The sequence below is a fragment of the Cinclus cinclus genome, chromosome 15 (genome assembly GCF_963662255.1).
Source record: "Cinclus cinclus chromosome 15, bCinCin1.1, whole genome shotgun sequence".
Classification (NCBI taxonomy): Eukaryota; Metazoa; Chordata; class Aves; order Passeriformes; family Cinclidae; genus Cinclus; species Cinclus cinclus.
The window spans coordinates 3,251,345-3,263,698 of record NC_085060.1 but is presented as its reverse complement, the minus strand read 5'-3'; the positions used below and the strand labels follow the sequence as shown (position 1 = coordinate 3,263,698).

Below are 12,354 nucleotides of genomic sequence, written 5' to 3'. Positions count from 1 at the left end.
GTGCTTATTTAAGATGCAAGAAATGTGAGGAGGCCTAAAAAGGAGAGTGTGAGAACCATGGGAGGAATGTGTACAAGTGATAATTGATGTAATGAATGGTAAAGCTGGTGAGAGGAAGGTGGGAACTGATGGGGTCAAGGACAGAAGCCTATGAGGCAGGCAAAAAAGAGAGTGCCATGGAGAGGAAATCTCTTCACTCTTTCTCCAATTCATAGCATTGGAAAGACACAGTAGCTTATAAACTCTTGCCAAGGATGCTGAGGCATTCTGTAGCACACAGTGAAGCCTGATGAGTTCATGAAGGAGAAAAAAAGGGAGGAGAAGAGGGTAAAAAGGAGCAAAGCTGAATGTTTCCTACCATACTGAGAGAGAGAGGGAAGATCAGGGGGCCTTAGAGAAACAGGGTCCAGAGGATGCTGGTCCCCATCATGCTGGTGATACTCAGCTTTGACACTTTCTCCAGCTCTTTGCTCCTGGTTCATTTTCTGCAGCGATTTATAGTGGGCATGCGGGCTTAGAATAATGGCAGCTTCCTTCCCAGTTACACTGTTCCCACCCATCCCGAGGCTGTCCAGCTGGAAGGAGAGATGTGGGAGCTGAGAATGGCTTTTCAGGAAACCATCCCACGTCGGTAACAGAGCACCTGCCCTCTCCTCACAGGGGTCACCACGGTGCTTACCATGACAACCATCAACACCCACCTGCGGGAGACTCTCCCCAAGATCCCCTACGTCAAGGCTATTGATGTTTATCTCATGGGCTGCTTCGTCTTCGTGTTCCTGGCACTCCTGGAGTATGCTTTTGTCAACTACATCTTCTTTGGCCGAGGGCCCCGGCAGCAGAAGAAGCAGAGCGAGCGCATCAGCAAGGCCAACAACGAGCGCCACCGTTACGAGGAGAAGAGGGTGAGAGAGCAGGTTTGTCCTCTCCTTTCATTGTGGCAGGAGAATTCAGGCTCTCCGCTGGGTCAGCTGCAGAGCAGCCTTTGTGCTCCTCGTGAGAGATGAACCCCAGTTTCCCTTTTTATGGTGATTACTGGGAATTTTTCCTCTGTGATCAACCTCATCCAGTCTCATCAGAACTCTCCTCTTGTGTGGGGCAGGTGTAGCCTAAAGTCCCTCTGTGGCTCTTGGCCCTCCTGTGTTGGCAGAATCACACTTCCCCCGCTAAAAATTTGCTGTAAGCACAGGTGGCTGCTCCTTCCACCCCAACAGCAGAGGACAATCCTCAAATGCAACATGTTCAGACCCCACCATGGGTATTGTCACCAAACTCAGGGGAAGAAAAGAAACTCTCCAACACCATCTTTTTAGTATTAATGAATTAGATATTACTTTCTTGTGGCCAGGGTGTGCAGAGGAAATCATTCCAACCACATGTGATTCTTTACCAGAATTTTCACATATTTATATGTTATAAAAAAACCCTAAAGAAATTCTCATTCTTTGGTTCTGCATTACACAATTCTTAGTATTTGATCTCCTATTGATTATTGATTCCTTCACCTTCAATGCTAATTTTGGTCCTCGTTCTTTGGCTCTCTTATCAATCTTTTCCCAGACTGGGAACCTGCCAGGGGTTTAATATCTGTTAACGTCTCTCTATCACCTGGGTATCTTCTGGCTACTTCCAGCCTGTAGATATTAAGCTCTCAGATTCTAGGAATCTTCTGTCTGTTGATTGAGGCCTCACCCAGTGAGACTCAAACCCTCGGTGAACAGAATCTTTTGAAGAGAAACCTCAATTTCCCTCCTCTTTGGCAAACCAACCCATGACTAAAATGACTTTAAAAATGTATAACTTACATAATTCCCAACAATATTTTTACCCAGAAACCTGTGATGTTCACAGGACACCCCCCAGTACCTCCGTGTCTGTGTTCCCCTCTCCAGGTCGACCCTTACGGTAACATCCTCCTCAGCACGCTGGAGATGAACAACGAGCTGCTGGCCACAGACATGATGAGCAGCGTGGGCGACTCTCGAAACTCTGTCATGTCCTTCGAAGGCTCAGGAATCCAGTTCCGCAAGCCGCTGGCCTCTCGGGATGGCTTTGGCCACCACCCAACCCTGGACCGCCACGTCCCGCTCGCCCACCACGCCGCCGCCCGCAACCGCGCCAACTGCCGCCTGCGCCGGCGGTCGTCCAAGCTGAAGCTCAAAATCCCAGACCTGACAGACGTCAGCACCATTGACAAGTGGTCACGGATCATTTTTCCGATCACTTTTGGATTCTTCAACCTTGTTTACTGGTTGTACTATGTAAATTGATGCCTGCGGCCTCCGAGAGAGATAATAGGGACAGACACTCAGACAATGACAACACAGGAGTGTTGTGGTCTTTTTGGGTTTGGGTTTTACTCTTTACTATCATTGTCATTTATTCCTATGGTTCATTAGATTTATTCTAAGCTTACTCTTCTCTTTTCAGCACATGTAGAACCACGGAGTGTGGGGTGGGGTAAAGGGAGAGAAAGGTAAGGGAGGGGGTTTGGTTTCAGGGAGGGATGTGTTTGTCTTGATTTTGGTTTCCTGCTGAAGGACTTAAACCATTGTAAAAAGAAAAAAAAAACAAAAACAACAAAAAAATCAAAAAAATGAAAGAGAAAAAAAGAAAAAAAGAAAAACACACAAAAAAACCCCAAAACCAAGAAAAGTTAAAAAAAAAAAAAGAGGGGGGAGATTTAAAGAAATTGAGTCAAAAACTGGTGGGGGTGATAGGTTATCTTTGGCTGTGCTCACTAATGCTCTATCCTCACTTCCATCTCACTACTGAATTTCATCTTTCACTTTTCAGTTTTATTATATATTTTTTAATCTTTCTTCTGTCACTGCTCTTAACCCCTTCATGTTTATTCTTTCATGGATTCATGAGATGATGGGGTTTCATTCTCACGCTATGAGATTTTTCTTTTCTTTTTCTCTCTCTCCCTCTCTCTTGCTTACAAGCCTAAAAGAATCTTTTAAACCAACAAATAAAAAGAATATTTATTTTGGAAGAGCTGGGAAGGGAGGGAGGACGAGGCAATTACTTGGGAGGGAAGGGGAAACGTGGGGTTTATGGGAGGGGGGGAGGAGGGAACTTATCAAAACCAAGGCACATTTGCAAGATGCCTTTTTCCACCTTCAGGAGTTTGCAAAGCTGTTTTTCCTGTGTGAATGTGCGTGTGTGGAGCATCTGTGTGTGTGTGCGTGGGCACGTGTGTCCATGGGTGTGTGTGTGCAAGCATGTTTTCTGGGGAGGGGTGCTGGGGAGGGGGGTTTTGTAATATCTTTTGTAGGAAGAGAACACAGATGACATTTAACTGACTGGCAGTGTGTTTTTGGGGGGGGGAGGCGGATAGCAGGGGTTTGTTTGCTCATTGCAGCTTCACCAGGTTGGAGGTCGGGGTCCCAGCTCCAGAGGCAGAGCTGGGGAGGCAGAGTGTGCAAATTGGCACTTGGTGAGGGGAGAGAGGGATCTGGGGATCAGCAATAGGGCACTGCTGCTGCTCACTGCTGGCATCTGATCTCAAGGAGACTAAGCTGATTCAGTCCTCAAAGGAGGGGTTGTTCCTAGTTATTCCCACCCTGCATCTTCTTTACTGAGTCTGGAGAGATAAGCAGTTGCAGGACTCTAAAAATTTAACCCTTCCCGCTCTCCCTGTCCCTTATGCCAGACAATGGATCCACACTCCAGCCCTCTGAGTGATCATAGCCTGCATCAAGGCGCAGGAAAGGCTGGATGACATTAACTTCTTTATGTTTCAGGATGAAAAAAAATAGGGAAATGATAATGATCCCCTTTCCTAAGAAGTTCAGGAGTGAATGGTGAGCTGGCAGCCTCTGATCTGTGCTGCTTCTACCAGACCTTGCTTAATGTTTGTTAAGATATAGAGAGTGTAGAAAAAAATCACCCTGTGCGCTTCCTTGCAGAGGTAGAGTTCCATGGAGCATCATCCTGCTGGAAGACGATGGTCTCCAAAGGCTGGGCAGGGTGAAGGTTGCAGTGAAAATGCTGGGCTTGGTGCTTGTGGAAGCCCCTGAGTCTCTAGCAGCTTCCATCCACAGGCATTCCTGAGGAAGGTACAGGAGGGGAACTTGGCCTTGCACAGCAAGGCCAGACTTTTCCAGAGGAGCCAGTGACTTTCAGGAAAATCACTGAATTATTGGCCACTTTGGCAATCACTGATGATTGATAATCTCCCTTATAATATTAAGAAAAGCCATGAAAATGTTAAATTCACAAGTGCAAAACTTTAACCCTAGGGTCATTCTGCCACTCCTGGAGTAATGGTGAGAACCTTGCTCTTACCTGATAGAGTTTTTTCCTGTCAGACCCACAGACACACTGCCCTTTATCAAACCATCCTTTTATTTTCCTACCAGCGTTCTCCTCCCTTTTCCTTGATTCCCATTGCTTGGGAGAGCAGAGTGATCCTCTGAGACCAGGGAAACTCCTGTTTTTTCAGATGATGAACATCTTTCATTCACTAATTTATGTCTGTACAGTACTGTGAGAATGTGAATCACTACAGGCCTGACCTAGTAACACTGAAGTCAGGGAAAGTTTTGCCTGGACTTGGCTGAAGCAGGATCAGGCCTCATCAGAGTAATTATTGTTATTTTTCTATCGTGTCTTATGCAGAATCTGAAGCATAAGGACTGAGCATCCCCCCTTCCCCACATGTCTGTCTCCCTCTCTCATGTTCATGCGTGCACACGTTTGGTCCAGGCCTCCCTGGACTCACCAAGGTTTTAGCACAGCTGTTAAATCAGACTTAGATTCTCCCCTGCCCTGCAGAACAGTCTCCTGCTGGTTTCCCCATCCAAGAGCAATGCTGTTGGGGATGGATTTTCCCCAAATTGCTTCAGTTCATGGTCTATATGGGTCTGTATAGGTATAAGAGTCTGGATATTGCTGGAGGATCAGATAGTTCTGTCTACCTGACATGCAGGAATTTAAGGCTTTGCCAATGGAGAAAGTTACTCTTTCTAGTGCAATTCTATTCAGAAATACTTTTTAAATGCTTTAATGGAAGTCATAAAGTTGTGCTTTATGACAGCAGCAGTATAAGGTCCACGGATATAAGCATGCCACAGCTGCAGATCCCACATGGAGACTGCCTATCAGCAGGTCCAGTTTTCAAGGGCAGTCTAACCAGGAGATAGATGATTAAATAAAATATCAAAAAATGTACCCTTTATGTATGTGATTGCAATGTGAAGGGTGGTCAGAACGATAAAAGTGGGGAGAAAAAGAGGCAGTTGTAAGAAGCCTCTTAAGATTGGAGGGAAAACAAATGACTGCATGGTGAGAAATTCTGAAGCTGAGGGAGATGACTCAGGAGCTCCTGTAATCTGCTAGTTGTAGTAAAAGCCTGACATGTGTGACGTGTGACATGAGACATGAGTTAGGCACCTGAGAGCTCTCTGAGCTGGCCCCAAAGGCTGGCAGGGGCAGCAGCACACAGACAATGCAAATCCCACTGATGCTCTTTGCTTCTGGGGTGCTGAGCCCCACACGGGGTGGGGTTCTGAGTGACCAGTGCCCTGCAGGTACAGCCTCCAGAAACTGGAGATCAGGCATGGGGACGTTGTGATTAATATTCGAGGCTTCAATCCAGGATTGAGCCCAGTGACAATCCAAAAGCTTTCCGGGGAAAAAACAAACAAACAAACAAAAAAACCCCACTGCTCAGCAGATTTCTTCACCTGCTGGGACTGGGAGCCAGACTCCTGTGCTGTGGCCTCAGTTCCTTGTCAGCTGGGATCTCTTTCTTGTCAGGAGTCATCCTAGCTTCTCTCTTTGAATGTTTCTAACTTGATATTACCAGGTCAGTGTTACTCACAGAGTCAGCACGTCCAGACTCCTGGACTTGTGGGTCCGACACAATAATCTTTGCCAAAGAGTGTGTGGTCAGGACTGGTCACAGGTCAGGAGCTGCCTTACCCTTGCTGGTGATGGGGCAGAGTGCTGGAGAACAATAGAGTGTCCTGGGAGTGCAATGAGGAATAGGAAATGGGAGGGAATGATGCTGAAGGCCTTTAGGAATGTTCTCCTCTCAAAGTGAGGTGGCACCTCCGTGTCCCCCCTCCACAGCTCTCTGCACCCACCCAAAGGAAGGCAACAAACCCCTGTCTTTTTCGAGGCACAGTGATCCAGAAAGGACTTAGTGAAGGAAAACCAAGGCACTTTAATGATACTCAAGGCTCAGAGGTTCAAGCCATCACAAGCATGGGTGTTACCAGAAAGGTGGAGGGGATTTCCATGCTGCATTTGGCATGCCCACTGCTGCCCTCCTCTTCTTCACCAAGGGGAAAGGGGGAGGAAAGGGTTTGTGAGTGCTGTTCCAAAGTGGAGCTGCTTCTGGCTTTTGCTGCAGTGGTGCAGAAGGCAATGCTCAGGGCTTGGTTTGTTGGCAGCTTGGGGCAGGATTGCTGCTTGCTGTGTTGTGCTTTTTAGCATTTGAACATGAGGGATGTTCTGGGCTGCCTGAGGGAGCTAGGCTGGGGAAGGAGGTTTTGCACCTTTTCCACGTGTAGTAGCCTAAGGAAGGCACGTGGAAGAGGAGGAGGAGCGGAAATGGAAACGAAATCTCTCTCAGGACATACATGGCCAACACAACTCTATTGCTTCATTTTCTGATACTGTATAGTGCTGTCACTCAGGGACCTTTAGTGACTGGGACCTTGGGACTGTAATTCTGCCTGCCCCCTTCGTATCCCCCCTTTGCCTTGAGTATTGAGAAATGAAAAGACAATAAGTGCAGAAGAGGGAAACGAGCCCTGCTAGCAAACCCCTGCTATTCCGTGGGTGACAGAAAAGCTTTGGTTACTAAGGTAGAAGGAAGATGTAAACCTTTATATTCGTGTCTTCGAGCATTAACCAGCCAGTAGTGTATATAGGATAAGTTCACAGTGCATGAAACAAACAGGACTGTAGGTTTTAACTGGCATCCAACTTTCTTGCATGCACATTTGACACCACGCCAGCAGCTTATGTCTCGCAAATAAGTAGGGAACCTGCCAAGGCTTGGCACTTCCTCTGTCCAATGGACAGCACATCCACTTCCCAGAAATAGAGCCAGGAAGAGAACTGATCTGGCCAGTCTGTTTGACCAGAGCTGCTCCAGAGGTCTGGCAGGAAGAGATAAGGGGTGGGGAAGGGAGCCGGTTTTGTTTTCTTTATTGTGGGGAGGACGAATGGGGTTTAAATCTCTGAGCTGTTTTCAGAACAAAAGAGGAGCCTCTGGAGCTGCAGACCAAAGGACAGTGGCTTTAGGGAAGGTGGTTACTGGAATCCTGATGGAGAGGATGGGTTGAGGAAAAGCTGGTTGATGGGAGAGAGCTGTAACTTCAGAAGCAGAGCAAACAGGAGAGAGCTTTTGAAAACATATGTGCAATACAACGTGTTTGCAGGGGCTGGAGCACTGGGAACATCCCTGAGTCAGACAGGTTGGGTTCAGCTGCAGGCAGCACTCCAGGAAGCCCAGCCATGGCAGCAGTCCCTGGGGGTAGAGCCGGTGCTTTCTGGGGGACAGGGAGGTCAGGAACGGGGAAAAGAAGGAGATTCAGGGTGCATGGCCATCAGCAGAGCTCAGTCCCTGGGGGCAGGGACAAACAGCTGCATCCAGACAAAGTTGCAGGAGCTGGGCTGAGGTGTGCAGGGGAGTGACCACTGTGCCAGGCTGGGGCACGGCTGAGCCCTGCCCCGGAGTCAGACCAGAGACAGAGAGGCCAGAAAAGTCCTGCTGGTTACCAAATGCTTTATTGGAGAGGAGTCTGGGCTTACCAAGCAGGGTGGGGTGTCTTTACAGTAGATGTGAAATTTGGGATGGGGGCACGGTTTGGGTGAGAGATGTGAAACCAGTGTGTTGGAAGCAGGACCTAACGCAGATGCTGGGAGGGAGGGAGGGAGGGAGGGAGGGAGGGAGGGTGGGAAGGAGGGGAGCAGAGACTGGGGAAGAGAAGATGTATATAGTGTTGGGTTTTATTTTTCATTTCCTTTTGTTCCTTTTTTTTATTTATTTAAAGGAAAAAAAAAGTTGTTTGATTTCTAATGTCTTGTTGTATACCAAATAAAAATGGTTCTGTACATTCAGAAGTAAAGAACAGCTGAAAGGTGACAAGTACAATAAAGAAGCACTGACCTTCAGGCTACTATAACCATTTCCCCAGACTTTTCCCACAGGACTGGAGGGCAGAGCTGTGCCTGTGCCTGCACAGAGGTGCTGGGATGGTGACCTTGGGGCTGGCTCCCTGATCCACCTCCGAGCGCAGCACAGAAGAGGTGGGCAGTAGAGGTGGAAGTGATGGTATGTAAGTAACCTTTCAGTGTTTGATCCCACCACCCCTGAGGCCAGTGGGAGGAGGCTGTGTGTTAAATCCCAATCCCTTGTGCTTGGGGTCTCTTCCCAGAGCCAGCCTGCATCATGCCTTTCTGTAGCTTGAGATGTAGTGAGGAGGAGAGGATGGTATCAGCTTGGATAAATGGGGTAATTCAGATGGAGTAAAGGCCAGTGGGAGCCTGAACTGGAATTTCCTGTCTTGTGTTTAGTGCTTTGGAAAAGCAGAGGACAGTCTTGCCTCCACGGGGCAGAAGTGTGGCTTCTCTGCAGTGGGGCCAATAAATGTCCTGTTGTTTGTGTTATTGCAGCAAGACTAAAAGGAAAACAAAGCAAACCAACATTTTATGTGGAAGGCAGACGTAAGGGGAGTCTCAACCCTCTTAGGAAAGGCCATTCTCCAGCAGAGAGGCTGGAGTGCATCAGTGTGGGGCAACCTCAGAGCCCCCCATCAGCCCTTCCTGCTGCTGACCAGGCCACCAGGACTGGTGGGGAGCCAAGGGCAGGTGCTTTGCTGAGACAAAACCATGGGGAGTTGTGTGAGCACGAGCTGCTGCACTCTGCCACAGAGTGCAGTCCCTTGCTCCCAGAATCTGGGAGTGTCACCACAGACCTCTGGAGAAAATGGACCCACAGCATCCCAAAGTTTTCCTCCCCAGCTCCATGCCATGGGCTGTCTGCTCCCATTTAAGGTAGCCAGAACTTGCTAGTGCCAGGGGCAGAAAGCACCCACTGAATAATACCAAATATGTGTATGACAAAGTGAGGAGAGGAGACGTGATAGACCCATTTATGATCCAGGGATGCACATTTTATCATTTGCACAGGCTGAGCTTGGCATTTATGCTGGCAGACTTTTCCCCCAGAAAGGATGAAACAGTATAGCGGTGAGTAATGTTAGTTTTTTGAAGGGGATGATAATTTCTCTGCCAGTATGTGCTTGAAACAGTGGATCCGTGTTGGTGCGCCTTCTGTGAAGCCTAATGCCTCCCAGCTCTCAGTGCTCTGACGTGGGGAAGCACCAGAGTTAATTGTTTTACTTAATTAGATGCTGGGTCCACGTGTTTTTGGGACCTCTCTGGGTGTCTGATGGACAGTGTCCAGGCACAAAGACCAAAGATCTTTTCCTTGGCTTTCCCAGCCCTCTGGACATGCCTTGACCACCGTGTGCTTTGCTGGATGTGCCATCACGTGGCTCATGGTGCCCAGCCCTGGTGCTGATGAGCCTGGCAGGGAGGGTTTGGGGATCCACGAGCTGGGAGAAGCCAGGACGGCAAGGAAGGAAACCGTGCTCACCTTTGTTGTGATGCTGATGCCCCTTGGGGACTCGGGCAGGGGCAGGGGCTGGATTTCCAGCCCCAGGAGGAGCCTGTGTCAGGTTAGCAGAGGCTTTTCTCTCTGTGGCTGATGCCCTGCCTGCAGAGAGGGGAGCTGGCGCTGCCTCTGCACTGACAGATGCTCTGCTCCACACTGGGATGAACTTGCTTGTCTTGGCTCTGGCCTTAAGGGAGCCCTCTCATTTCACCTGTAGGGAATGGTGCATTTTGGCTGGGCTTTTCTCTCTCACCTGGCTGTGGTGGAGCAGCACCAAGCCCTGCCAGGGCAATGGCCACTCCCAGTGAGACCAGAGGGTCCCGGTGCCAGGGCAAACAGGTGACTCCTGGTGCACAATTGGCCAGGTGGGAACCTAAGGATGAGGCGCACCTCCTGAGAGAGCTGGTGCTGGCACAACTGGTGATGCTTTAACCTCTTTTCTCCAGAAACAGTGTCCCACAGAACCTGAAAGTCTGGGGACCACTGTGCTACCTGCCTCAGGGACAGCTGGGGGCCCAAGGTGGCCGTTTTGGACAGGAATAGGTCTTCTGTTAGTGCAGCTTTCAGGCTTTTGTTACAGATCTTTCCACTCTTGTGGCCCTTGACTTTTGAGGCAGAAAGAAGGAAGATGTGTCCCAGAGCGTCTCACAAGCAGGGACTGGGCACAAATCCCTGAGTTTCAGCCCCTGCCAAGGCTAGCAAGGTTAGCAAGGGAATTGGCAACCTTTCCTCTCCCTTTTCACTTGCACTGAAGCAAGGAAGGGATGGGCAAAGCCAAGATTAAACCCACACAGTCCCAGCCCAGCAAAGCCCCAAGTCTGAGCGCAGGAGGAGACCTGACAACTGCACATCTCCTTGAAATCCTGCCTGGATCCGACAGCTTCACTGGGCTGGGGCCAATGTGCTTGGCAGGCCAAAAGGGAAGATTCTGTGTGAGCAAACCCCCAGAAAAATTCAGCAGTTGTCACACAGAAGGGTTTCTAATACCTGGGAACATGAGTAGCCAGGTGCTAGAGGAGAAAATGGAAAAGCTGAGGATAAAGGAAAGCCCCAGGAGTTACCCAGAAATATCCCAACCTCTGGCAAATACACATGACCCTGGTGGCAGGGATGTGGTCGGGTCTGTGGGGTGGGTTGTTTTGTTTTTATTTTCTTTTTCTACTGCCTGGCATGTCATAAGATTGTGTCTTTGTGTGAAATCACATCCCCTTCCAAAAGAAAACCCAGCTCCTGGAGGGCCCTTTCACAAGTGTGCTCACTACAGGGATGTTGCACTGAAAAGATAGAAAAACAAGGCTGGGCCATCCTTCCCAGGAAAATCTGTTCCATTTCTGGCTCATCCTCTCAAGCTGCACCCATCCATCTCCCTCCCAAAGACCAAGAAGTTATGGAATCTTCCCTGACTGGGGACAATTGATGTGGCCTGAAATCCAAACAGCTGAACAGCAGTGGCCAGGGGACAGGAAGATCAACGTCAGTGTCAATGTGTGCTATCAAAGGGATTGCTGTGAACCATCTTAACATACTGAGTGGCTGCGTTGCATCCTGTACAGCGTTATTAAAAAAAAAAAACAAACAAACAAAAAAAGAAATTAAAAAAAGGGAAAAAAAGAAAAACAGCAAAAAGAAAAACCCAGAACAAACCAACCATTTTTATGGCATTTAATTTGCATTTTCTGCATGAAATAAGACCTTGATCCTTGTTTGGTTTTTTTTTGTTTGTTTGTTTTTTCACAAAAGCAGATTCTGCTTTAACTAATGTAAAAAAAAAAAGGATAAAAAGGAAAGAAAAAATAATGTTTCTAGCAAAGTGATTTAGATGTAGAAATTTTTGTAAAAAAAAAGAAAAAAAGAAAACAACCAAAAAAAAGGGAAAAAACCAACAAAGAAATAAAATGAAATGACCTAAAGAGCCATCTTTGTCTACTCTAGAGGTGGGAAGGTGTGACTGGTGGGTGGCACTTTCTGCTGTGTCCGTGGGAGCCCAGGGCAGCCAGGAGGGCTCTGGGAAGGACGTGGTCACCAATTGCTGCCAGGTGCTTTCAAAAACTGTCTCCTCCACCTTCTTTTAGGGACAGTGGGCAGGAGGGCAGGGGGAAGGGTGGGGAGGGGCAAGGAGAGCTGCCTTGATTTTCTTTTGGGGTTTTTGTTTGGGGTCTTTCCGTTCCTGTAGTGACAGTTTTTGAAAGGTGACGATGAACAAAAGTGAAAAGAAAACAAACAAACTTGAAAATAGTTTACAATTTTGTACAAACATGATAGATACTAACAGCAAATGTTTTTAAGAATGGTCCATACCAGTGCCAAAATAATGTAATGTGTACATTAATTTATTACAATAATTTATTCTCTCTCTTTTTTTCTTATTTTTTCCTTTTTTTTTTTTGAAAAAAGGTGTGAAAACACAAAAAAAAAAATTCTTTTTTTAACAAATGCTGTATGTGGACATAAATGTACTTGAACACTGTTGGTTATTAACTGGTTAGGAATCTTTCTTGGGCTTTTGGGTTTGCGCTTTTTTTCCTACCCAGAACAAAAGTAACACTTACAAAATACAGCCTTTGAAGGTGAAACAATCAACTCCTTCTCTGCTGGTCTGAATGTTCTCTGTGTTTCCATTTTCAAGGCACTGTCTTTAGGCCTAGTCTGTACCTGGCCATAGTCAGGACTCGAACTTGTCCTGAACTTTAAACACTGCTGTGTTAATGCCACCT

The 12,354-nt window shown here is 47.7% G+C and overlaps 1 protein-coding gene across 2 annotated transcripts in view; it reads left to right on the top strand.

Moving 5' to 3' along the window:
* Positions 1-2,270, top strand: part of LOC134050254 (gamma-aminobutyric acid receptor subunit beta-4) — a 72,480-nt gene extending 70,210 nt beyond the window's left edge. Inside the window, exons 8-9 of one of the 2 annotated variants that reach the window (XM_062503199.1) lie at positions 661-905; positions 1,893-2,270. In XM_062503199.1, the coding sequence (XP_062359183.1) occupies positions 661-905; positions 1,893-2,270 (623 nt within the window). Of the gene's footprint in view, positions 1-660; positions 918-1,892 lie in introns of both variants that reach the window. The other variant, XM_062503198.1, reaches the window with a different exon arrangement.
* The last annotated feature ends 10,084 nt before the right edge of the window (positions 2,271-12,354 follow it).